At 44.9% G+C, this 25,342-nt stretch overlaps 1 protein-coding gene across 8 annotated transcripts in view; it reads left to right on the forward strand.

Moving 5' to 3' along the window:
- CMTR1 (cap methyltransferase 1) overlaps window positions 1–25,342 on the forward strand; it is a 53,518-nt gene that overhangs the window by 12,000 nt on the left and 16,176 nt on the right. For all 8 annotated transcript variants that reach the window (XR_014062196.1, XR_014062195.1, XR_014062197.1 and 5 more), the window contains exons 3-13: window positions 772–923; window positions 2,416–2,574; window positions 5,376–5,468; window positions 6,920–6,991; window positions 8,072–8,166; window positions 8,289–8,361; window positions 13,272–13,470; window positions 14,223–14,341; window positions 16,274–16,370; window positions 16,684–16,816; window positions 17,474–17,653. Coding sequence is in view for 3 of the 8 variants with exons in the window: in XM_081520532.1 (XP_081376658.1) it covers window positions 772–923; window positions 2,416–2,574; window positions 5,376–5,468; window positions 6,920–6,991; window positions 8,072–8,166; window positions 8,289–8,361; window positions 13,272–13,470; window positions 14,223–14,341; window positions 16,274–16,370; window positions 16,684–16,816; window positions 17,474–17,653 (1,372 nt within the window). In the remaining 5 variants the exon portion in view is untranslated. The remainder of the gene's footprint in view (window positions 1–771; window positions 924–2,415; window positions 2,575–5,375; window positions 5,469–6,919; window positions 6,992–8,071; window positions 8,167–8,288; window positions 8,362–13,271; window positions 13,471–14,222; window positions 14,342–16,273; window positions 16,371–16,683; window positions 16,817–17,473; window positions 17,654–25,342) is intronic.

The raw sequence follows: 25,342 nt of genomic DNA on the forward strand, positions 1-25,342 counted from the left end.
CTTCTAGTAGCTGCTAAGGTAGGTCTTATTTGGAGTCTTTGGGCAACAAAATTGCTGACAAATGACACTAATGGCTTGACTCACCCAGGCCGACAGCTCCTCTACTCCCCAACTCAGTGCGGCTGCTTGAGCCCCCGTCTTCCCTGTCTTCTCTCTCCTCCTCCTCTTCCTTTCCTATCCCCACCTCCCCCTTCACTTTTTCCCTTCTCCCCCCCCCCCCACTTTCACTCTGTGAGCCAGCTCTTCTCTGGGGCTGTGCTGTAGACCCTACCTCCACAAGTTTGAAGGACCATGAAAACAGAAAGCTAGGAGGTTAGACAATCACAAACTAGTAGTCCCCATGATAGGATTGTTGAAAATGAAAACAGGTATCAGTATTTGGAAACTGATGTTCAAATAATAAATAGCAGAAATAATAATCATATCGTTAATTTTTTATTGGAAAGTGTACTCCCAAATATATTTTTTCACTTAATCTTCAAACAACTGTATGAGGGAGATATTATCATCCCAGTTTTGTAAAGAGATGGAAAAGGAAGACGGGTATTTTGAACTCCCATTGTGTGTCAGATACCCTTAGGAACCTTCAGTGGCCTTGCCCAAGATTACACAGTTTGTAAGAGGTAGAGAATACATTTGACCTGGGTCACTTAATGAACTGGGTGTGTGCAATGCATATACCGAACACTAGTTGTATAAATGAAACTTGAACCTTTAGAGGCTGTATTGTGCTGTAAACACACCAAAACATTCTCTTTTTTTCTTTCCTAGCATCTGCTACAAGCCTAAGTGGGTCTGACAGCGAGACTGAGGGGAAGCAGCGCAGCTCAGACTCTTTCGACGATGCATTCAAAGCAGACTCTCTTGTGGAGGGAACTTCCTCTCGCTACTCCATGTATAACAGTGTGTCCCAGAAGCTCATGGTATGTCAGCGCTTGGGTTGGGTTTCTAAAGCTCTACCAGCAGAATGAGAGGAGGGAAACTATGTTGGTAGGAGAAGCAAAGCGAGGGCATAAAGTTTCTCTCTGCTTACCAGCTGCTGTAGTTCAGTAGAGAGAGTGCAACCCCTTCTTGATACACGTATCACATTTGAATCATCCATGGGGAGCGGCTGTTCAAGCCTGCTTCTCCTGTCCAGAGCTGGGGCAGCCTTTGGTCTCCTTAGTAGTGAGTTCTTATGAGCATATGTGAGCGCATGGATGTGTGTCGGTGGGTAAGGAGGCTTCATGCTGAGGTTTTTGCTCTAGTGAGTGATCTTAAAAAAAAAAAATGACTAAAATCCTGCTCACTCCCAGGTTCCTAAAATAAATGGGAGTAGAGCTGTCTTCTGTGTTAACTTCCAAGAGAGGGCCCAGTTTTCCTTTCTAGCTTCGGTACCCTGTTGATATACCACAGGAGGAAGGTGGAGAAAAAGACTTGCTTACTTTTCTTATCAGACTTCAGTATATGTGCAAAGGTTAGGGAAGGTTGTCTTCTGTCTAGCTTCACAAATAGCATAGTTGACATCTCCATTGTCTGTTGGAGTAATTTAAGAATGACAACTACCACTTCTGAAGTCGTAGTCAGGATTCTGATTTGGGGGCCAAAAACTTTTGGGAAGTGGGAGATGGGAAGGTTGGTGACTCAGACTGACCTGGGGAAAGATTTGTGGCTACTGTAGGAATTTCATCCAGCTGCTGAGCCTGCAGTGCCCCTTCCACAGGGAATACAGGCCTTTAGAGGAAACAGGTCTTTAGGGTTGGAGTTCTTTTCTTAGACAAGGGTATATGGGTTTGAGGTTTCTGGTTTTAGGGATATGTAACTGGGCCCAGGACTCTAGGGTTTAGTGTAAGCTTTTTAGTTAGTTGTGACATTTAAAAAGTTGTTTCTGTCCAGTCTTACAGTACCTTCCATACCTCAGTTTTACATGAAGTGATTTTTCAATTAATCTCTTGATTAAGTGGGCTCCTACAAGCCCTCATTGTCCTTCCCTAGTAAGGCCATTTGACTGGTTAAGGGTAAGGTTTAGAAGTTGCCGCTGGAAGCAGTTCCATTTTAAATTATGTTCTCTTTATCAGCTCTGCTCTAGATCTACTTCTCACTTAATCAGACAAATTAGCTGGAAGGGTAGTTGTGCAAATGTCCAGTGAGATTCATTATGTACTCTTGGTGCCTTTAATTATAGCCATGAGGTCCCTTCTCATTTATCCAACTTCTGGTTGCCCTAGACTTTCATCCCCAGGATAGACAGCCACAGGGCTCACAATCAAACTGCAGTTATTAGGCTAGAAGGAAAACTTTAGGCCTTACTCATTTATATTTCTCACAATTTAATACAGTGTCTGACACAGTAGAAGGACTGAATACATGTCTATTTATGTAGGTGCTCCACTTCTGTTTGCTTATATAAATGCACCATTTACTTATCTTTTTCAGGCCAAGATGGGCTTCAAGGAAGGTGAAGGATTGGGTAAATACAGCCAGGGTCGGAAGGACATCGTTGAGGCCTCTAATCAGAAAGGTCGACGAGGCTTGGGTCTGACACTGCAAGGCTTTGACCAAGAGCTGAATGTGAACTGGCGAGATGAGCCAGAGGTACCTCTTGTGGAGAGGAGACGGGAAGGCCATTTATGTCTTTATGAAACCATATTAACAAACTAGAAGTCCCCAGAGGCAGTATGATCAGGGTGGTTGGTGGGGATTGGAACTAGTTTCTTACATGGAAGGTATGGGGGTGTCCCAAATGGAAAAGAGGAGCCGGGGGGAGATATGGTGGAATATGGATTTGTTTCCTGTTGCTTCATATAAGACTGTGTCTAAGACCAGTGGGTAGAAGATACAGAAAGGCAGAGTGTGTCTCCACAAAGAACTTGAATAGATACAGCTTTTCACCAGTGATGAACATGCCTAAGGAGGTAGTGAGCTCCCTCTGCTGAAAGGATTCATGTGAGCCAAATGAGGACCACTCTCCCATTGTGTGAGTAACTGGATCAGGTACCCGCCAAGGTCCTTACACCTCCTCAGGTTTATGATATCCTGATATTAAATAGGTGTTTGTTTATGCCAAATAGCTTTTCTCTTGTGGGTTTATTCTGCTTATCTCCTTGGGTGTGAGTTTGTTTTAATCCTGAATATCTAAACATCAAAAGGATATCCTTTTGATGGCACAGATAATGTTGAGATTTTATTTTTGTCCATTTACTTATGCCCTGTCTTATTCCACAGAGGATGTGAAGTGGGTATAATAAAAGTACCCCAAAATAATGGTAAAATGTTACCATTATAGCATTGAAACTAGAGAAAATAAAACACAAATGTCTAGCCTTCCATATAGTTGCTGTAAGTTGAGCTTCAGATGTTGCTCTGAACTCTGGAAAATTGATATTTTATTTATTTGTCTCCCTGATGTTCCAGTTCAGCAAAGAAATTCTGTGAACCTGTGCATGATAAAAGCCTAATAAAGTGTCAGAGTAAGGTGCTAACAAACCAGAAGTTGATGGATTCTGAGAATGGTCCTGCTGTGTTGCCTTGTAGTTGTAAGGAGATGCAACAATTAAGAATAGGCAAATATTTGTAATTGGGGCTAAATGTAGGTTTCTACCTCCAAACTCCTTGGTACTTTCCATGTCCTCATTTATCTAAAGTGAGTGAAAAGTCCCCACCCTCTCAATGGGGCAGAATTAGAACTAACTTTGCTAAACTTGGAATCTGAAATTTGCTCATAAAATCTGTTTTTAATAGAGACAGGCTATTGAAAAAAAAAAGAGTTTTTTTTGGCCCTGTCACATGGCTTGTGAGATCTTAGTTCCCTGACTGGGGATTAAACCCTGGCCATGCCAATGAAAGTGCCAAGTCTTAACCACTAGACCACAAGGGAATTCCATGAAAAATTTTTTTGAGGCAAGGTTCACCTAATCACCATTTACCATAATTCACTTTTTTTTTTTTTCTTAAAGGTGCTCTTTTGGTTAAGAGTTTGCCTCAACTATTTGTTGGTGGCCACTTCTTTTTGTTTGTTTTTGTTTTAAAATTTAATTCAGTTTGCTTATTTTTGACCATGCCAGCTCATGTGGGATCTTAGTTTCCCAACTAGGAATCGAACCTGTGCCCCCTACAGTGGGAGCACAGCGTCTTAACCACTGGATCACCAGGGAAGTCCCAATTCTTTAAGGTAGTTGAGTCTGGGTGGCCTGAGGTGAACGTCTGATTCCTGGAGTCACCGCATGGAGAATGCTCAGTGGCATTGCTGTCCAGGAATATGGAGTGCAAGGTGTGGAGCTTCCGAGTTCCCTTTATAGGTAGTTGTAATGTTCAGACTTCCATGGGGAGGTTGAATCTGCTATTCCTCTCCAAAAGAGCATCCATATTGTGTATGAGCTTCTTTTTAGAGGTTATAATTCACAACTTTTATACCTAAAGGGACTGGACTTGACCAGGAGGAGGAACCGTGATTCACTGCTAGATTCATTGACAAAGTTTTCAGTAATTTTTCTTTTAAACTTTTTCTCTGTTGATGGTAGTTGGCTTGCCCTCAAGACCTTGCATTGAGATACCATTTTATGCCTTTCAGAGCATGTAATATTACCTTTAATCTCATTGCTTCAATTCGCAATGGTGAATCTCTTCTCCACACTTGCTTGGAGGGAAAATGTGGAGCTACCAATGCAGGTTAGCCACATATTTAGGTTTTATAATCGTTGTCTCTTCAGCCCTGTGAACTTGGTTCTGGATGCACTTTAGAATTACCTGGCGACCTCTAAAAATGCCCTTGTAGCCAGTTCCCACCTGAGACCAACAGAATCATATACTCTGAGGGTGGGGCCCAGGCATCAGTACTTTTTAAAAGGTCAGCAGATAATGCTAAGTGTGGCCAGGATGAAAACCACAGTTTTAGCTTGGTAAGGAAAGTAACTGAAAAATTAAGAGGAAGCAGCACTAGAGAAGCCAGTTTCTACTGTGTCTTGCAATAAAAAGCATCAGGAAGTGAGACTCATTGCACTGTCTTCCTGATGTAATTACCTTGTAGACTTATGTTCTCTGCGTCCCCACTGCTCTGACTATAGGCCACCTGACTTAAGGACCATGTCTTTTTACCTCTGTGTACTGAGCACTTAGTCCGCAGTAGGTGTTCATCAAATAATATTGGAACAAATGAAAGAAACTTTGAAAGTTGGAGAAGTTTCTTAGCATTCAAACCAGAATTGGCCCTGGCCTTTAGTAGTTGAACTTCAGAATTCTGGCTCAGTTCTTAGGTCTGACACTGCCTTTGGCCTCAGCTTCCTGGACACTTCTCACTCTGAGCCCCTCTTGATCGTTTTGGGGGAAGCTCTGGTGAGTTGGGGCATGGCCCTGAGGGTCTGCCTTACCTGACTTACTTGCCTCTCTTTTGTTCGTAGCCCAGTGCCTGCGAGCAGGTGTCGTGGTTCCCAGAATGTACCACTGAAATTCCTGACACCCAGGAAATGAGCGATTGGATGGTTGTGGGGAAGGTAGGAGTTCAGGAAAATGTACTCTGAATTCTTCACACTTCTGACATTTCTCCTCCTCAAATCAGGTGTGTGTATCTGTATACTCACAGTTTAAGAAAACTGAATCTGAGCATTCTGGCAGGAATAAAGCTGCATCAAGAGGGTGTCAAGAGTTTCATGGATATGCCCCTGGGAGATGTGGCACACAGGGCTTTTTTCCTGCTAGTCATTTACCTTGCAAGCCAGCATAAAATGCATAACTTCTGTCTTCCCCTTGGATGCTTTTTAAAGTAGCTTATTATACATCTGTGTATATTCTGGTCACTGCTGGGCACTGTTCCAGGTAGATAAAAAAGACTACCTCTGTCCTCAGGAAGGAATGAGGGAGTTGTTACAAAAGGAATTTGTTTATTCTCTTTCTGTAAAATTGTAAGAATTAAGTATATAGTTTTACCAGATCAGCATGTTCCAGAGAGCAGTTCTCAAAATATAGGGACTTCCAGGGATCTCCATGACCCTTTCAGAGGGTCTGCAAGATCAGTTATTTTCATGATTCTGAAAAGTTATTTGCCTTTTTCATTCTTATTCTTTTACAAGTGTCCTGTGAAGTCTTCTGGAAGCTCTGACATGGTATCACATGTCGAATGCACACGTGGACAGGAGAATCTCACTGTCTGTAGTCAGCCGGACGCTGAGAGTGTTGCCAAAATGGAAAGCAGTGCCACTCTTCTCAGTCGTTTTTTTTTGGAATATAGTTTTCATACACGTTTATTTATATTAATATAACATTCTTTTAAACTGAACTAGTAAAGATTTAAACACCTCGGTTTTAACTTCTGATAATAAGGTATATAAATACACACAAACACACATACACACATATATCTCCCACAGAAACAAAAGCTGTTCAGGATCCTAAGTGATCTTAAAGAGTGTAAAACCTGAGAATCCCGAGTTTGAGCACCACTGATTTAGAGGCAGCCTCACTCATACATGACACTGAACTCAACATCCCCATGAGGTTCCCACACCCTTGTTTTCTGTGACGCTGCCAAGTCGGTGCCTGAGGTCCTGCCTTCATACTCATCACGGAGCAGGAGGCTTCCTGGTTGAGGGACAGCCTCTGTCATTTGGCGTGTTCCCAAATATCCCCCGTCCTTCTGCCCCCACGCTCTACGGACAGACAGCTTGGGTGTCTCCTCCCTGTTTGCTTTTCGCAGCCTCAGCATTCATGAGTCTTGTATCCATATGGTGCTTTCATGGGAGCCCCCAGGAGGCTGCTGCTCCTCGCAGCCGTCTGGAGCCGAGCCAGAGGGATTTAGGCTTTTCTCTTTCCCGTCCCTCAGGGATTGATGTTTTCTGGCAGGGACTCAAGCCCCCTTTTGCTCTGCTCACTCAGAACCCTAGTTTCTCCATCCATCCCCCCAAATGCAGTCACGTGGTCATTATGGATTGTTTTCTTCTCCCTGTAGAGAAAGATGATTATTGAAGATGAAACAGAGTTTTGTGCGGAAGGCCTGCTTCACAGTGTGTTGAAGTGTAAGGTAAGGCTTCGTGCCTAGAGCTGGCGCTGAAGATTTTGGGTGTGGGGTTGTGCTGGGCTTTTCTTGTTCTTCTGAGTCGGTTGTGGGGAAGCTGAAATTTAGGTAAGATGTTTTTCCTGGAGAGCAGGTGTCAGTTTGGCGTGTTTCTGTGAGGCGTCCTTTTTCCTGGTGACCACCCTGCCCTGCAGTGTCGTTCTGTCCCTGTGGTCACTAGCCAGGAAGGGAACCACTTAATTTCAGTGGGTGGGTTCATCGTAATCCTGAAGGGGGCTGGGATAGTGGAAGATTTGGAATCATTCTTCAGTATCAGAGCTAATTCAAATCCTAGTTTTGCAGCTTTGGTTTTTCTTTGCTCAGTGACCTTGGACCATTTGCTTTAGCTTCTCTGAGTTTGAGTTTCCTTATCTATAAATTGGGAAGAAAAAAATACTCAGTGTTGTTGTGAGAGTTAAAAGAGATAGTTGGTGTTACTCTCCCCTTGATGTCTGCTGACCTGACTTTGGTCAGGAGGCGCATTGCCTGGGGCAGGGTGAGCCAGGGAAACTGAGGAGAAAATGAGTTGGAGGAGAAGCAAGGCCTGAGAGGAGCCTCACGGAGCTTATTTTTCTGGCAGGTAGAGTGTTGGAATTCTCCTCAGGTAAAGTGAGGCTTGCTTTTTCCAGAGAGAATTAGAGAAAAGAGAAGGGTTCCCTGCTGTGAGGCAGGTACCCTCAGAAAAGCCTGGTCTTGGTTTGCTTGCCCTCTTTCTGGGTACACCCTTCATAGCAAAACTCTGGTCCCTGCCAAGTTGCTGCTGGAGTGGAGAAGCAGGCTTGCTGTGAGGGTTAGCAGTGCCAGTAGGATTAATACCACTTACCACGTGGCAGGCACGTGCTTGCTTCCCTTTTACTTTGTACCATTTTACAAGTGAGGTGGTTGAGGGGCAGAGTGATCGAGCCGCCTGTCTGGGGTCACACATCTGGTCATTTCGGAGCTGGGATACAGCAGAGGCCTAGCTCTTCAGAGGGCTGTGAATCCGGCTCCTCAAGCTCCATCCCCGAGGGTGATGCTCACCTTGTGGTTCTGACTCTCTCCGGGCAGAGCGTGTTTGATGTCCTGGATGGGGAGGAGATGCGGCGAGCTCGGACCCGGGCCAATCCCTACGAGATGATCCGAGGAGTCTTCTTCCTCAACAGGTTTGCTGGCATTTCCCTTCCCTCCCCTCCCCCGATGTGCACTGGTCTATGTTTCCACTTGGGCCTCAGCCCTCCCATCTGTCTGGTACTGAGGTATGCTTTTCTGTCTTGCTTTGTTGCAGGGCAGCAATGAAGATGGCTAACATGGATTTTGTGTTCGATCGCATGTTTACAAATCCAAGGGACTCTTATGGGGTGAGAACAAAACTTTGGTTCTGAATTCATAGTGCTAAATAGGCTTCAGCTTCAGTGGCTCAGAAATTGCCATTTGTGCAATGCTAGGAGTGTATTCCTGCTGGGTGATGGAGATGCATTTTGTGATGAGGTATATTTTGCTTTGAGCTCTTCAGCTAGGGTTCCACAGTGCTTCCTGTGGTCCCAGGAGTGCCCTAGTAAGCAGCTGTCTCTAGGGCTTCAGGCCTGGAGCCCCAGCTCCCGACTCGGCAGATCCTGTTCTTCACTCCAGGTGGAGGCGCGCAGGGCTTGCAGCAGTGGAGGAGGGGCATTCCTGACCAGATCAGCAGGTGTGGCCTCCACAGGCCAAGGGAGCAGGGAGGTGAGGGCATGAGTTAGTGCATAGGCCTCCCTGCTGCACTGATTAAACGCGTATTTATCCAGCCCCTACGTCATGCCAGGCACAGTGCTAGGCACCAGGAACACATATTTGTGATCCCTTTCCCCATGATGCTTAGGTTCTGGACATTCTGGGGGACTTGAGAGCAGATAAGGGTAAGGGTTGGGTGTGTGTGAAGCCTCTCCATGCTCGTCTACGTGGAGAGGCCAGTTGCCACCAGGGAGCTTCAGCCTGCCCTCTCACAGGGTGGGGTGGAGTTCGAGTGCAGTCAGCCCGCTGTGTCTGTTGACTGTGCGGATACAGAGGGCCGGTTGTACGTCACCACTTTATATAAAGGACTCAAGCATCTGTGGATTCTGGTGTCTGTGGGGGGATCCTGAAACCAATCCCCTGTCAATACTGAGGGACGACTGTGTGCAGTCCTTACAGTGAGTTAATGTTCCAAATTGAAACTTGTGACATCATCTGATTTGGTTGCTGCTGTTTCTGGTATGAGAGGGCAGTACTCTGGGCAATGTCTGAGTGTTGAATGAAATGTGGGCATCTGGGTTCTTTCACTGGTCTGTTTACAATCAGTATCATGTCTGAAGGTCTGTGTTCATGGTTGGGGGCAGGTAGGAAGTGCAGCACTTAGTCACAGGTGGCGTCACTCGGGTTCACACCTTCTTTGGGTCTCAGCTACCTCATCTCTGAAATTAGCCCTACTAACCTGCCAGAGGACCAGGGTAGGACCAAGAGACTCTTAAGGTTTGTTCTAGCTCTAAAATCTGTGACTTCAAATGTGGCCACTTTCCCTTTCTGCTTCTCTGAACAAGCTTTGTGTGGGATCTTAATTACAAGTGGTGGATCGGAATGATTTTCTACTTTCTACTCTCATTTTTCTGAACACAGACCCTCCATATGATAGCGAAAGAAAAAAGGAAATTTCATTCTAGCTTTCCCTTCAGAGTTTCAAAGCATTTTCACCCTGTCCTAGAAGGTTATTTCTCTGAGAGTGAAGGGGCCAGGAGCCAGCTGTTCCCGGTCCAGTTTCTGCCTCACTCACCCTCCTTCTGCTAGGCCCCTGATTATCCACTGCTTAAAGACATTTGTTTTCCAAGTTCTTTATTGCTTCAGCCTCACCTGCCTGGTTGTGTCCTCCATGCTGGCAGAATGGCAGGTAGACCCCTCCAGCCTTTAGTTATTTCTCTCTCCCAGGTCTCCCTCCCCACCTTACAGTACCAGCAAGCTGTACAAAACGCCTCTTGGAATTAGCATCTTGAGAAAATTACATTGATAAAATGTTGATTTAATTTTCTGAGCTCTGAATGATTTCCCTTAAACCCCTGCCTGGCAGAGGAACTCTGTCAGGTTGATGGGAAATCACAGCGTCATTTTGGGCTTCTGAATGTAAACGCCTCCAGCAGTTGGGATCTGGTTATTGTCTTTTGCTGTCAGGAAAATGAAGTGGGCATCAGGGTCGTACCATTCAGGTGGGGGGTGGAGATGTTACATAGGAGAAGGTGGCTGTGTTTGCGATGCTTCAGGCAGCTTCTTGACTTGCGCTGATTGATAGTGGCCATGGAGAATTGCCCTTCCAGAGAAGTTCTTGTACACTCCACTATAAAAAGTGATTTCTCTTCAGCTGCTGGTGTTTGCTTCTGTCTGTTCACCCCTGTTTCCCCTCAAGGACTGGAGGGACAGCCGAGCCCAGCAGGCTTGTTGTGTTTAGAGCAGTCCCAGCAGACATGGGAGTGGCCGAAGCCCCAGGCACACGCCCATGTTTGCTAGAGTCTCTGGCTCTTGGATCAGGGAAATTAGAGTGCAGTGCGGAAACCGTGATGCCTGGGAAAGCAAGAGGAGGTTGGAGATGGGAATCTGGAGGGAGGGTCTGAGATTTTTCAGCATGTTTCTGCTTCTACAGGTTGTGGTAAAAGGAGAAAAGAGGCTAGGGAAATAAAGAGATCGTAAACAAGAACTGGAAGGGGCCAGGAAGAGAAGCGCGTTTAGACTCTTTGGGTATATGGAAGCGTATTATATATAAACGTTACATGAGGGACTTGTGTGCCTGTGGTTATCGTTGTGGTAAGAAAGCATTGGCTGTGAAGCGTAACAGGATACAAAAGCTGAATGTAGATCTTTAAGCTTCAGTGCTGTCTTAGAAGAAATTAGACAGCACTTACAAAGTCCCTGCTGCCTGTGGAGCACTGCCCCAGACTCTGCAGAGAGAAAAGGAGGGGAGGGACAAGGGTTTGACTCGCGGGGCTGGCTGATCTAGTCGAACTTAGTGTCGTCTTAACGTTTGTTCAGTATTGTACAGTTTTTAAGGGTCTTCGACATAAGGTACTTTGTTCAATCCTACAACAGCTTTAAGAGATAGCCTGCATTAGTTCCAGTTTGTTGTTGAGGAAGCTCAAGCTTAAAGACATAAATCGTGTTCTTGCCTTTGACTGCACAGTCAGTAAGTGGCAGAGGTGAGAACCCCGGCCGTCCTTTCTGTGAAAGGGCCTCTGGCCACGGCCTGCAAGGGTGATACGGCTTGAAATTACAGAACAGGTCATATTTATGTTGTCTTTTTGGAGGTGAGATGCTTTCATTGATTCATTCTCCTTTCTTCTCACAGTCTTCTTTGGACCAGCCTCTCACCTGGAGAAGCTGGCGCCTGGGGCTAGGGCATGGCCTGTGGTGAGGAACAATGTTTTCACTCTTTCCAGTGTGTGCAGGCCTTAAACTTGTGACTCCTGCCTCACTACCGCTTTGCAGCCTGGGAAGTGCTGCATAATATTCTTGGCGTATGCCATTAGATCTTTTTTAGTGTGCAAATGAATACAATAAGAAAATATGAATAATTGATGGCTCAGGAACAAGAAGGTTGGGGTGGTGGAGCAGAGGAAGGGGAGAAGGAACTGATATGTCCCAGCAAGCACACTGAGTGGGCTTGCCACAGGGTGATGAAATGTATTTTTAGCTATAGTCCCTTTCTCCAGAGACTTTTTCCACTGTTGTGATCAAGCTAGATAACCATCATCAGATGCAAAGCCCTTGTTACCTCAAAAGTGACTGGACTGTGAGCATTAGTATTTCCATTTCTTTCCTATAACTGTTTCCCCTGAAGCCTTCTAATATTTATCTGGCAGTTAGAGAGCTCTGGACAAGCACCCAGCCGTGCCAGACTTTGAGGGACAGAAGGCTGAGCTGTCTTAGCCCTTCCTGCTGGATGTTCATCAGGGTCCCCTGCGGTCACCCCTCTGGAGCTCAGCCTTTTGTCACCAGTGAAGATGGCACGTCTCTGCCGTGGAGGCTTGAGACAAGTAGAATTCACCCTCGAGGGCCCAGGTGTGTAGAAGAGAAGTGTAAACACAATCTAGATCTGCATTCAGCATACATTAAATTTAATTAATTAATTTGGCCAAGATGTGTGGCTTGTGAGATCTCAGTTCCCCGACCAGGGATGGAACCTGGGCCACAGCAGTGAAAGCCCAGTATCCTAACCACGAGGCCACCAAGAAATGCCCAGCATTTTAGATTAAGAATTTAAAGCCACTTAAGTGGCCAAAATTAATCATCAAATACAAATGATAGTGTAATTCAGTTATTCTTTAGGTGGGTGGGTGCTCTGATGGCTACCTAGATCAGTGTCTCCTGTTCTCTCAATCTTGTCAGCTTCCAGCTCTGCCCTGTGCAGGCCCTGGTCAGCAGAGGGGCAAAGGCAGGAGGGGAGGTATGCCAAAAAGGAGGACACACAGGACACTGTGGTGTCTTGGATGGAGTCATGGAACAGAACAAGGGGTCTGGTGAGATCTGAATCTGGGATTTAGTTCATAGTAGAGCACCTGTGCATGTCAGTTTCTTAATTTTTACAACTGACCATGTAAGATGTTAATAAAGCTGGGTGAAGGATATGTGCGAATTTTATCCTCGCAACTTATCTATACGTTTAAAATTATTCCATGATAAAAACTTAATTGGAGGGGAAAAAAAAGGGTGCGTCCAGGAGGAGGGGATGAAGGGATGCAGGGGCTGTCATCTGGAAGGAGAGGCCCTGTGGCTGGGAGGAAGTGATATGAGAGCCCCTCAGACTCTGGTTGGACAAGAAACCTGCATCTCCTGGTCAAGGTGACGGGATGCTGACTAAGCGGTGCTGCAGACTGTGAGCAGGTCGATTTGTGTCTTGGTGTCTCTCTTTCCCTGTCTGTCATGTGGGGGGCTAGAACATCTACTCCGCTCGTTGGGACTCTTATAAGGCAGGAAGCGGTGGGGAAAAGATGCTGAGAAATAAAACATGCACACTTGGGTGCCCATTAGATTGTTTTATTAGGAGTCTGAGCTGGGCATGGTGGTGTGAAAGGCATTAGCGGTGTTTTGAGGTGGGGATGGGTGACTGAAAGCAATGGTCTCAGAGGACACGTTTCCTGGCGGTTGTGGCTCTAGCAGGAACTCTGCACTGTGCTTGCTGAAAGGCTTATTTTACTCCCCTGCTCTTCTCTTTCCTGCTCCCCATTGAGCCATTTTTTTTTCCTCTTTCTCCCCTGACTTCCACTTACCTTTGCAGAAGCCACTGGTGAAGGACCGGGAAGCTGAGCTTCTGTACTTTGCTGACGTCTGTGCAGGCCCGGGTGGCTTCTCGGAGTATGTGCTGTGGAGGAAGAAGTGGCACGCGAAGGGCTTTGGAATGACTCTGAAGGGTCCTAATGACTTTAAGCTGGAAGACTTCTACTCTGCCTCCAGTGAGCTCTTCGAACCCTACTACGGTAGGGACGTGGAGGAGGCCCCCAGGGACTGAGAGGGCAAGGTCTTGTCAGGAGGAGTTACTATGCACGCGCCATGTTTTCTGTCCCAGGTCTCTCAGCCCCGGGTTCCCAGCCCATGTCATGATGGTCTCAGTTTCCTCTTGACTGTCCCTTTTACCCCAGGCCCGTGAGATCCAGGTTAAACCCTCCAGTAGGCAAACTCTCAGCAGATCCATATTAATTTCTCCTTCCTTCTCTTGTGGTGACAGGAGATAATAAAACTGTTTGATCCCTGGCTGAGAACTGGCAGGGCTATTAACATATACAAACCCACACCCATCCCCAGCCCTGTATGCCAGATGCTCAGCAACCCCCTAGCAGTTCCCTCCACTCTGTCTTGCTCTTTGTGATTTGGCAGTCTTTTGTTAACCGAACTTATTAAGAAATTGATACTGCTTCCTGAATGTAGGTGCTTTAAGCACACATTTGATCTTGAACATGAAGACCTTCTGTTTCAGTTGATGGCTCACGGCTGGTTGACTCCTCCTGAACTCCTTTATTGTAGCAGGGCCCTGTTTCTGCCTCCTGGTCCATCACTGCAGGGCAGCCTTGTGTGACGGGTCCTTCAGTGAGTTGCTTCTCACAGAGGCTCTTCTCCTGGGCCTTGAGGTCTGCCTGGTACCTGTGTTCACAGCCCTGGCGAGGTTGTGTCCCAGTGCCAGGGATGCACAGGGCAGACGAGCTAACTGTGAACCTTGTGTCCTGTCTGTCAGGTGAGGGTGGTATTGATGGAGACGGAGACATCACCCGCCCGGAGAACATCAATGCTTTTCGGAATTTCGTCCTGGATAACACCGATCACAAGGGTGTCCACTTTCTGATGGCCGATGGGGTAGGTGACCTGCTCTTCGTGGGGTGGGGATGTATGTTTTTATTCTTTTTGTACATCTTTTCAGTTTGTAACTTTGTCAAGGCTGTGCTATTGTGGGCATCTTTGCTTGGGGCAGGTGGATCTTCTCAGCTCACTTCCTCAAAGGGCCTCGGGTGAGTGTGGAGGCCTGGTGAGGGGGCACTGTGACTGAGATGAACTCAGCAGAGCCGACGGGAAGAACGTTTCCATCGTTTGTCACCCAGGTGCTGCTCTTGGCAGAGGCGGTCTGTACACGGCCACTCCTAAGCCTCGGGAGCAGGTGATGGGTGACCACGTAACCAAACGGAGCTGCTCCATATTAATTAAGACTCCATATTAAGACTCCACAAGAGGCTCTGTCAGTGGCTGAGCTGAAGAAGATATTCAGGTTACCCATTTCTTGGGCAGCTGCCTGAGGCATAGAGGCGAGCCCCCTGCAGCTTTCTCCCCTAGTAATCTGATGCTGCCGGTAGTCTTTTCTGGACTACCAGAAAAGTTGTGAGCCACAACTTAGTGTAGAGGAGGGTCAGAGAACATGGCAGTTGCTCTAGAGTCACATGGGCAGAGTTGCGAAAAGCTTCTGGAGCCCCTTGGGCAGCCTCTCAAACAATAGCTGTGTGGAGAGGTGAAGAAATGTTTAGGATGTCAGGATCTGAGCTTTCCCTCAGTCCCCACAGGTTGGTGCCTAGCAGAGGACAACAGATAGGCTTGAGGGGAGGGAGGGGCTGCTTCTGTTGAGCCTGTTGGGGTCTGATACACTTGGGAGGCAGCTGTGCAGGGCATCAGCTCAAGTGGCAAACTCAAGGATTGTCCTTCTGACTTAGGCAACATAGACTGGTGACCCATGAGGGGTTTTTGTGTGTATGTGTTTTTTTCCCCCTCTCCCTATAAATAGCCATGCATTTTAAGAAGCATCTGTAAATCTGGAAGACATTACTGAACATTTTTATTTCTGGAGACCAGGCTGGGCAAGTTAAATGGAGCCCAGCCTCTTTGCTTCTCCTAATTATTGTGATAAAAATCACATAATATAAAATTTACCGTTGCAGCCATTTTTAAGTTTACAGTTCAGTTATGTTAAATAAAATCATGCTTTCATGAAACAGATCTCCAAAACTTTTTCCATTTTGCAAAATTGAAACGCTATGCACAATAAACAACAACTCGCCTCTTTTCCCATCACAGTGCCTGGCGTCCCTCACTCTCCTGTGAGCTTGGCTCTCTGCTCCTTGCTGGGATCTCACAGGGAGGGAGACCACTCCAAGAACAGCAGACATACATTCTTCATACAAACAGCCTGCCCAGAGACTCTGCCAGCTGGAGGGAGAGGCTCCATGGTCCTGGGACAGGAGCGGGGGTTTTGTGAGTGAATCTGTGGTCAGCAGAGAAAGAAAGATTCTTGTGACTGTCAGGCAGACTTTCTCCTGTCACCAGACTGGGGCCTGTTCAGTGGCCAGCCCAGGACTGAGGGAGCCCATACAGAGTATGTAGCCACACGTGCTCCCTGGGTCTCACTGGACTCACCAGGGCATTCAGTTTCCTGTCTTATAGTTGGCTTGTGACTAGTGTATTTTGCCTCTGTTCTGCTGTATCCTTCCCTTGGATTCCAGCATGAGTTTTAAAATTTTCTGGACCATCTCCTTGGAGGAGCAGATTTGGTTCTATCCCCAGGAGCGACAGAGCAGGAAAACAGCAGTGGCTCAGTAGGCAGACCCAGGTCCCAGGTGCTGTCTTTACCACAGTGAGCCACATGACCACGCCAAGGTATCTAAACATCAGACTGTGCCTGTGTCAGTTAGTTGGTGGAGATCACTGGAAACACCTGAAGAAATCTCAGGGAGGATGAGGTGGGAGCATTCTCTTCAGCCCTCGTCACTTCTCTCTTCTACGCTGGTCCGTGTGCTCTCGTTTCAGGGGTTCTCAGTGGAGGGACAGGAGATCCTGCAGGAGATCCTCAGCAAACAGCTGCTGCTCTGTCAGTTCCTCATGGCGCTGTCTGTTGTCCGGACAGGTGACACTTCTCTGCTGTCTCCCCACCCAGGACCCACCGGAGGCCCTGTTGGACAGGAACATGTATTGGGGTTGGCTTGAAAGTTAAATAATGGTCTGCTTGTATGAGATGACATGTGGTGGAATGAGGAATTTAGGGGGGAAAGTACTATGGAATCCCCAGAGTCCCCTCTACAACTCTTTCCCTTCTGTGGCTTGTGACTTTTAATGGGCCCAGGTGTTGGGGCCCTGTTTTGTCATGGTCCCTGAGATGACCCAGCCCGCTTCCTGGAGTGGAAGCTGCCGACTGTCATTGGTGTTCTCTCTTAACCTAGGGGGCCACTTCATCTGTAAAACCTTCGACCTCTTCACACCGTTCAGCGTGGGGCTCATCTACCTGCTGTACTGCTGCTTTGAGCGAGTGTGTCTCTTTAAGCCAATTACCAGCCGGCCTGCCAACTCAGAGAGGTGAGCCTTTCCTCTCCCTTCGAATCCGACTAGTTGGCTAAATGTCAGAACAGAAAATCTGGTGCATCTCTGGCATGAGCACTCAAGCTACATTAAAAAACCTTGACTTAAAAAAAAGGGATTGGAGCCAAGAGGATTTGGATTTTCCTGGTTTTTTGACGTACCGTTCAGCTTCTGCCTCTTCCACCAACCTTGTTCACCACACTTTTGTGGGTGATCCTTGGCTTGGCCCAGGAGGCTGAAGGAGACCAACGGAAGGTTACCTGAAGGACAAATGGGCCACCAACCAGAGTCACGTTTGCATCCCAGGTGGGACACAGTGCCCATATATCTTGTGAGAGAAGATGCAGCCAATCCGAATTGCTAGGTGGCTTGTTAAAAACAGATTTCTGGGCCCCACCCCTGGAGAGTCTGATTGCCCTTAACTTAGCAGACTTCCCAGCTGATGGTGACTCAGCCAGCCTGGGTCATTGGGAACCACTGCCATAGAGAGTAGAAACACAGCCCAACATAAAAAGGAAGGATTTGAGGTGAACTTTGCAGCACACTGTTCTTGGTACGTAGACAGGGGTTTTGTGACTCAGCAGGGGGCTCGGGGAAGAGGAATTATGCCGGGGAAGCCCTTGCTCAGTGGACTGACAGGGTCTCTCCTCTCAGGTATGTGGTGTGCAAGGGCCTGAAGGTGGGCATAGATGAAGTGCGGGATTACCTCTTCTCAGTCAACATTAAACTCAACCAGCTGCGGAACACTGATTCTGACGTCAACCTTGTGGTCCCCTTGGAGGTGATCAAGGGAGACCATGAATTTACTGACTACATGATACGGTCCAACGAGGGGTAAGCAGACCAATGTGTTTTTTCCTTCATTTCTTTTTGCTGTCGTTGTTTGCTGGCATCCCTACGGTATCAGGAAAGCCCTAGGGATGAAGAGAATGAAGGACTGGATGACTGGCTCTTGGTATCACTTTGTCAGTTTTGAAAAATTTGTAGCTGAGATCAGTCTGTTTGCTCCAGGGCTCCCTATGACTTTGGGTACCTTGAGGACTTTCATCCTGCTCCCATGCCCTGTCACAGTGGGGCTGGTGGGAGCCTGGCTGGCATAGTCCTGCCCATGGGAGCCTGAGTATGATAGTGAATCTAGAGGGCAGACTTGTTTTGTGTCCTTGGAGGAAGGAATAATCTCCCTTTAATTGCTTCCATTTGTAGAAGGCCATCATAGTTTGCTGTCCCGTGAAGTCCCTTAATTGGAAGCAAGAGATGGCTGGAAAGCAAGTATATAACATGCTTTTGGAAGTTTCTGGTATCAAAACTTTTGCCAAACCATGAGTTTCTCAAATAGGCCATCTGAATGCTGGTTTTGTTTTTGTTCTAACCTTCATTAATTGTTTTCCCCCTCCTTGTTAGTGGTGATAATTTAAAGTTGTGACAGTTGGCTCAGTTTTGTAAGTGGGCAAACCTCATTGAACAGTTTTCTGAGGAAGCTTGGAGAGTTGTATAGTAGCAATGAATCAACAGAAGTGCTCGCTTAGGGGGCCAAACATGTACTGGAAAGGTCACTTCTAAGAGTGGAATCCCAAGTCTCCCAGAGAAGGTTGAATGTATAGGTGGCCCTAGGGAAACATAGGAGAGGAAGTCTCTATCCATCATCTCTCAGTATTTTAACTTTCCATTCTGTGGTACTGCTACATAAGCTCTCTCATCTTGATATAAGAATCGGCACCAAGGTGGAGCCCATACTAAGTTTCAGCATGTTGTAGATGAGGAAGCAGGCCCGGGACTGGAAATCAGCAAAGCCAAGGCTTTGTCACATTTCTGGACTTCTTTTTGTTGAGCCGTGCTGCAGTTTCATATGGGTGTGTGTGGATGCATGGCAGAACTGGTCTTCTCAAAGCTCCCAGCTGCAGAGTGTTTAAGCAGCCTGGTAAATTGATTTGTGTCTGGCATATTGGGAATGTTTTTCCCCAATCTGTGGTCTGCCTATTCATTGTCTTAATAATGTCTTTTGATAAGCAAAAGTTAAAATTTTTGTCCCCTTTTAAATTGTAAAATACACATAACAAAGTTTATCATTTTAGCTCTTCTTAAAATGTGAAATTTAGTGGCATTAAATATATTCACACAGTTCTGCAACCATCACCATGATGCATTTCCAGAGCTTTTTAATCATCCAAAGCAGAAACTCGGTACCTGTGAGATAACAACTCCCATTCCCCTCATCCCCAGCCATTGGTACCCTCTGTTATTTTCTCTCTATGAATTTGCTTATTGCATGTACCGCATATAAGTGCATTCATACAATATTTGTTCTTTTGCCTCTGGCTATTTCACTTAGCATAATGCTTTTAAGATTCATTATATGGTAGTATGTGTCAGGATTTCATTCCTTTTTTAAGGCTAAGTAATAATCCATTATGTGTGCATACTACATTTTGTTTATCCATTCAGCTGTTGATGGACATTGGGATTTTCCTCACGTTTTAGCTATTGAGAAGAATTTTTCTGTGAATGTTGGTGTGAAAAGTAACTGTGTCCTTCCTTTCACTTCATCCGGGTATACATCTGGAAGTGGGATTGCTGCACCACTTTACGTTCCGACCAGCAACGCACCAGGGTTCCAATTTCTCCATATCTTCACCAACACTTGTTATTTTTTGATGTTTTTTTTCATAATAGCCATTCTAGTGGGTCTGAACTGGCTCTCATTGTAGTTTTGGTTTGCATTTCCCTAATGACTAATAATGTTGAGTATGTTTTCATATGCAAATTGGCCATTTGTATATCTTCTTTGAAGAAATATATTCAAGTCCTTTGTCCATTTTTATTTATTTATTTATTTATTTTTAATTTAATTTTTTAAATATTTATTTACTTGTCTCTGTCAGGTCTTAGTTGCACCATGTGGGCTTGTTTAGTTGTCCCATAGCACTTGGGATCTAGTTCCCTGACCAGGGATTGAACCCATGTCCCCTGTATTGGAAGGCGAATTCTTAACCACTGGACCAGCAGGGAAGTCCCACATTTTTATTTTTAAAATTTTATTTTTTATTGAAGTATAATTGACTTACAGTATCGTATTAGTTTTCAGTATACAGCATAATGATTTGATTTTTTTTTTTAATTATTTGTTTTTGGCTGTGCTGGATCTTCATTGCTACACACGGGCTTTTCTCTAACTGCAATGAGCAGAGGCTGATTGGGGTGCTCAGGCCTCTAGTTGCGGGGGCTTCTCTAGCTGTGGAGCACAGGCTCTAGGACTCTCAGGCAGCAGTTGTGGCCCACAGGCTTAGTTGCCCCAAGGCCTGTGGAATCTTCCCGGACCGGGGATTGAACCCTTGTGCCCTGCATTGGCAGTTGGATTCTTAACCACTGGACTACCAGAAAGTCTGATTTGATATTTTTATACATTAGAAAGTGTTCACCAAAGTCTGATTACCACCTGTCACCATAAAAAGTTATTAAGATATCATTAACTATATTCCCTGTACTGTACATTACATCCTGGTGACTTACTTATTTTATAACTTGAGGTTTGTACCTCTTAATCTCCCTCTGTGATTTCACTCGTACTCCCCATTCCCCTCCCCTCTGGCAACTACCAGTTTGTTCTCTATATCCAAGAATCTGTTTCCTCTGTTAATGTCTGTTCATTTGTTTTGTTTTTAGATTCCACATATAAGTGAAGTTGTATAGTATTTATCTTTCTCTGACTTATTTTACTTAGCATAATACTGTCTAGGTCCATTCATGTTGTTGCAAATGGCAAGATTTCATTCTTTTTTATAGCTCAGTAATATTCCTTTGTGTATATATACTGCATTTTCTTTATTTATCTATTGATGGACACTTAGATTGCTTCCATATATTGGCTATTATAAATAATACTGAAGTGAACATTGGGGTACATATCTTATTTTTGTCAGAAAAATAGCCAGAAATGGAATTGCTAGATCATATGGTAATTCTGGCTTCCCTGGTATACCGCTCAGCTGGTAAAGAATCTGCCTGCAATGCAGGAGGCCCTGGTTCGATTCCTGGATTGGGAAGATCCCTTGGAGAGGGATAGGCTGGCTACCCACTCCAGTATTCTTGGGCTTCCATGGTGGCTCAGACCATAAAGAATCCACCTGCAAAGCGGGAGACCTAGATTCAATCCCTGGGTTGGGAAGATCCCCTGGAGGAGGGCATGGCAACCCACTCCAGGATTCTTGCCTGGAGAATCCCCATGGACAGAGGAGCCTGGTGGGCTACAGTCCATAGGATCGCAAAGTCAGACATGACTGAAGCTACTAAGCACAACACAGCACATGGTAGTTCTATTTTTAATTTTTTTGAGGAACCTTCATACTGTTTTCCGTAGTAGCTGTGCCAGTTTACAGCCCTACCAACACTGCATGGGAGTTCCTTTTCTCCATATCCTTGCCAACGGTTATTTGTTTGTCTTTTTGATAATAGCTATTCTGACAGGGGGAGGTGATATTGTGGTTTTGATTTGCATTTTCCTGATTAGATTAGTAATGTTGAACATCTTTTCATGTTTGTTGACCAATCTGTATATGTCTTCCACAGAAAAATATTGAAATCCTCTGCCTATTCTTTTTTTTCAAAAAAGAATTCTGTCTTTTTTTTCCAGTTTTCAAAAAACTGCCTAATCAGTTTTTTGAAAATTATAGTTTAATTAAGTGTTTTTAAAATTGAAATATAGTTGATTTACAATGTTATGTTAGATTCTAGTGTATAGCAGTGATTCAGTTTTATGTATGTATATTATTTTTCAGATTCCTTTCCATTATTACAAGGTATTGAATATAGTTTCCTGTGCTATACAGTAGGAGCTTACTGCTTATCTGTTTTATATGTAGTAGTTTGTATTTGTTAATCCCAAACTCCTCATTTATCACTCTCTGTCTCTTCCCCCTCGGGTAACCATAAGTTTGTTTTCAGTGACTGTGGGTCAATTTCTATTAGTCTATTTTGTAAATAAGTACCTGTGCATCATTTTTAGTTTCCACATCAAAGTAATATTGTGTGATATTTGTCTTTGTCCAACTTACTTCACTTAGTATGATAATCTCTAGGTCCATTCATGTTGTTGCAAATGGTATTATTTCATTCTTTTTTAAAATTGTCTACAGAGAATCACTTGGTGTGGGAAGCCTCTCCCCTCCACGTTTTTTTTTTTTCAATAACTTAAAAAATGTATTTATTTTTGGCTGTGCTAGGTCTTCGTTGTTGTGTGGGCTCTTCTCGTTGCAGTCAGAGGGGGCTACTCTTCTCTGCAGCGTGCGGGCTTCTCATTGCGGTGGCTACTCGTGTTGCAGAGCACAGGGCTCTGGGGCGTGCAGGCTTCAGTAGTTGCAGCGTGTGGGCTCAGTAGTTGTGGTTCCAGGCTCCAGAGCACAGGCTTAGGAGCTGTGGCACATGGGCTTTGTTCCTCCGCAGAATTTGTGTTCTTCCTGGACCAGGGATTGAATCGGTATCTCCTGCATTGGTAGGCAGATTCTTTACTACTGAGCCACTGGGAAGCACTATTGTACTCTTTTTTTATGACTGATATTCCATTGTGTATGTGTGTGTGTGCGCGCGCACGCGTGCACACCACATCTTCATTTATCTAGGATTTTTTTTTTTATGTTGAGTTCTTTTTATGTTTTGAGTTCTTCTTATGTTTTGTATTGTAACCCCTTATCAGATATATTGTTTGCAACTACCTCCCTCCCATTCAGTAGGCTGCCTTTTTGTTTCGCTGGTAGTCTCCTTTGCTGTGCAAAAGCTTTTTAGCTTATGATGTAGTACCATCTGTTTAGTTTTCTTTTTGTTTCCCTTCTCTAAGGAAATATATCCCCCCAAAATTGCTGAGACTGGTATCAAAGAGTATACTACCTGAGTTTTCTTCTACAAGTTTTATGATTTCAAGTATTACTTATATTTAAGTCTTAAATCCATTTTGGGTTTATTTTTGTATAAGGAGTGGGAAAGTAGGCCAGTTTGATTCTTTCACATGTAGCTCTCCAGTTTTCCCAACAAGATTTATTGAAGAGGTTGTCTTTTTCCCCAGTGTACATTCTTGCCTCCTTGGTCATAGCTTAATTGTCCATATTTCCTAGTTTGAAATTAGGGAGCATGACACTTCCAGCTTTGTCCTTCTTCTGAAGATAATTTTGGCTATTTGGGGTCTTTTATGGTTTCACACAGATTTTAGAATTATTTGTTCTAGTTCTGTAAAAAATGCCATGATATTTTGATAGGGTTTGCATTGACTGTAGATTGCCTTAGGTAGTATGGCCATTTTAACAATATTCTTCTGGTATCTTCCAGTATATCTTTCCATTTGTTTTTGTTATCTTCGATTTCTTGAATGAATCAGTGTCTAATAGTTTTATGAGTACAGGTCTTTTACCTCTTAAGTTAGATTTATTTGTAGGTATTTTATCTTTTTGATGCAATTGTAAATGGTATTGTTTTCTTAATTTCTCTTTCTGATAGTTTGTTGTCAGTGTATAGAAATGCAACAGATTTCAGTTTATTAATTTTGCTTTTTTTTTTGGCCGCACCTCATGGCATATGGGATCTTAGTTCCCCAACCATATGTCCCCAGGAGGAGTCCCAGTGGCCTCCTGGCTCTCAGGGAGGCTCTCTAATTTAAAGATCAGCAGGTGGGTCTCACCCAGGCTCCTTTCAAATTACCATCTGAGTACTGGGACTTGGGAGTATGTGAGAATTTGCAAGTGCCCCTTAAGACTCTGTTTTCTACAACCCTCTAACTCGCTTGTAAGCCCTGCTGACCTTCAAAGCCAGACATTACAGGGCTCGTTTTCCTGGTGCAAAGTCCCTGGGCTGGGGAGTCCCATCCAGGGCTTGGATGCCTCAGTCCTTGCAACTACCTGCAGTTGTGGTTCTCTTTCCATTTGTGAGTTACCTACCCAGGGTTGTGGGTGTTGTCTGTACCTCATCTCTGCCCCTCCTACCCATCTCATTGTGATTTCTTCTTTATATCTGGAAAATCTTTTCTGCTAGTTTTCACGTGGTTCTCATAGATAGATGGTCTGTTCAGTTCAGTCACTCAGTCGTGTCCAACTCTTTGCAACCCCATGGACTGCAGCATGCCAGGCCTCCCTGTCCATCACCAACTCATGGAGTTTACTCAGACTTATGCCCACTGAGTCGGTGATGCCATCCAACCATCTCATCCTCTGTCATCCCCTTCTCCTCCCGCCTTCAATCTTTCCCAGCATCAGGGTCTTTTCAGATGAGTCAGCTCTTCACATCAGGTGGCCAAAGTATTGGAGTTTCAGCTTCAGCATCAGTCCTTCCAATGAATATTCAGGACTGATTTTCTTAAGGATGGACTGGTTGGATCTCCTTGCAGTCCAAGGGACTCTCAAGAGTCTTCTCCAACACCACAGTTCAAAAGCATTAATTCTTCAGTGCTCAGCTTTCTTTATAGTCCAATTCTCACATCCATACATGACTAATGCAAAAACCATAGCCTTGACTAGATGGACCTTTGTCGGCAAAGTAATGTCTCTGCTTTTTAATATGCTGTCTAGGTTGGTCATAACTTTTCTTCCAAGGTGTAAGCGTCTTTTAATTTCATGGCTGTAGTCACCATCTGCAGTAATTTTGGAGCCCAAAAACATAAAGTCTGCCACAGTTTGCACTGTTTCTCCATCTATTTGCCATGAAGTGATGGGAGTGGATGCCATGATCTTTGTTTTCTGAATGTTGAGCTTTAAGCCAACTTTTTCACTCTCCTCTTTCACTTTCATCAAGAGGGTCTTTAGTTCTTCTTCACTTTCTGCTATAAGGTTGGTGTCATCTGCATATCTGAGGTTATTGATATTTCTCCCGGCAGTCTTGATTCCAGCTTGTGCTTCATCCAGCCCAGCATTTCTCATGATGTACTCTGCATATAAGTTAAATAAGCAGGGTAACAATATACAGCCTTGAGGTACCCCTTTTCCTATTTGGAACCAGTCTATTGTTCCATGTCCAGTTCTAACTGTTGCTTCCTGACCTGCGTATGGATTTCTCAAGAGGCGGGTCAGGTGGTCTGGTATTCCCATCACTTTCAGAATTTTCTACAGTTTACTGTGATCCACACAGTCAAAGGCTTTGGCATAGTCAATAAAGCAGAAATAGATGTTTTTCTGAAACTCTCTTGTTTTTTTGATGATCCAACAGATGTTGGCAATTTGATCTCTGGTTCCTCCGCCTTTTCTAAAACCAGCTTGAACATCTGGAAGTTCACAGTTCACATATTGTTGAAGCCTGGCTTGAAGAATTTTAAGCATTACTTTACTAGTGTGTGAGATGAGTGCAATCGTGCGGTAGTTTGAGCATTCTTTGGCATTGCCTTTCTTTGGGATTGGGATGAAAACTGATCTTTTCCAGTCCCATGGCCACTGCTGAGTGTTCCAAATTTGCTGGCATATTGAGTGCAGCACTTTCACAGCATCATCTTTTAGGATTTGAAATAGCTCAACTGGAATTTATTCCATCACCTCCACTAGCTTTGTTCGTAGTGAT

This window comes from Giraffa tippelskirchi, chromosome 8, assembly GCF_054371585.1.
Source record: "Giraffa tippelskirchi isolate mGirTip1 chromosome 8, T2T-mGirTip1v1.2.pri, whole genome shotgun sequence".
Taxonomy (NCBI): domain Eukaryota; kingdom Metazoa; phylum Chordata; class Mammalia; order Artiodactyla; family Giraffidae; genus Giraffa; species Giraffa tippelskirchi.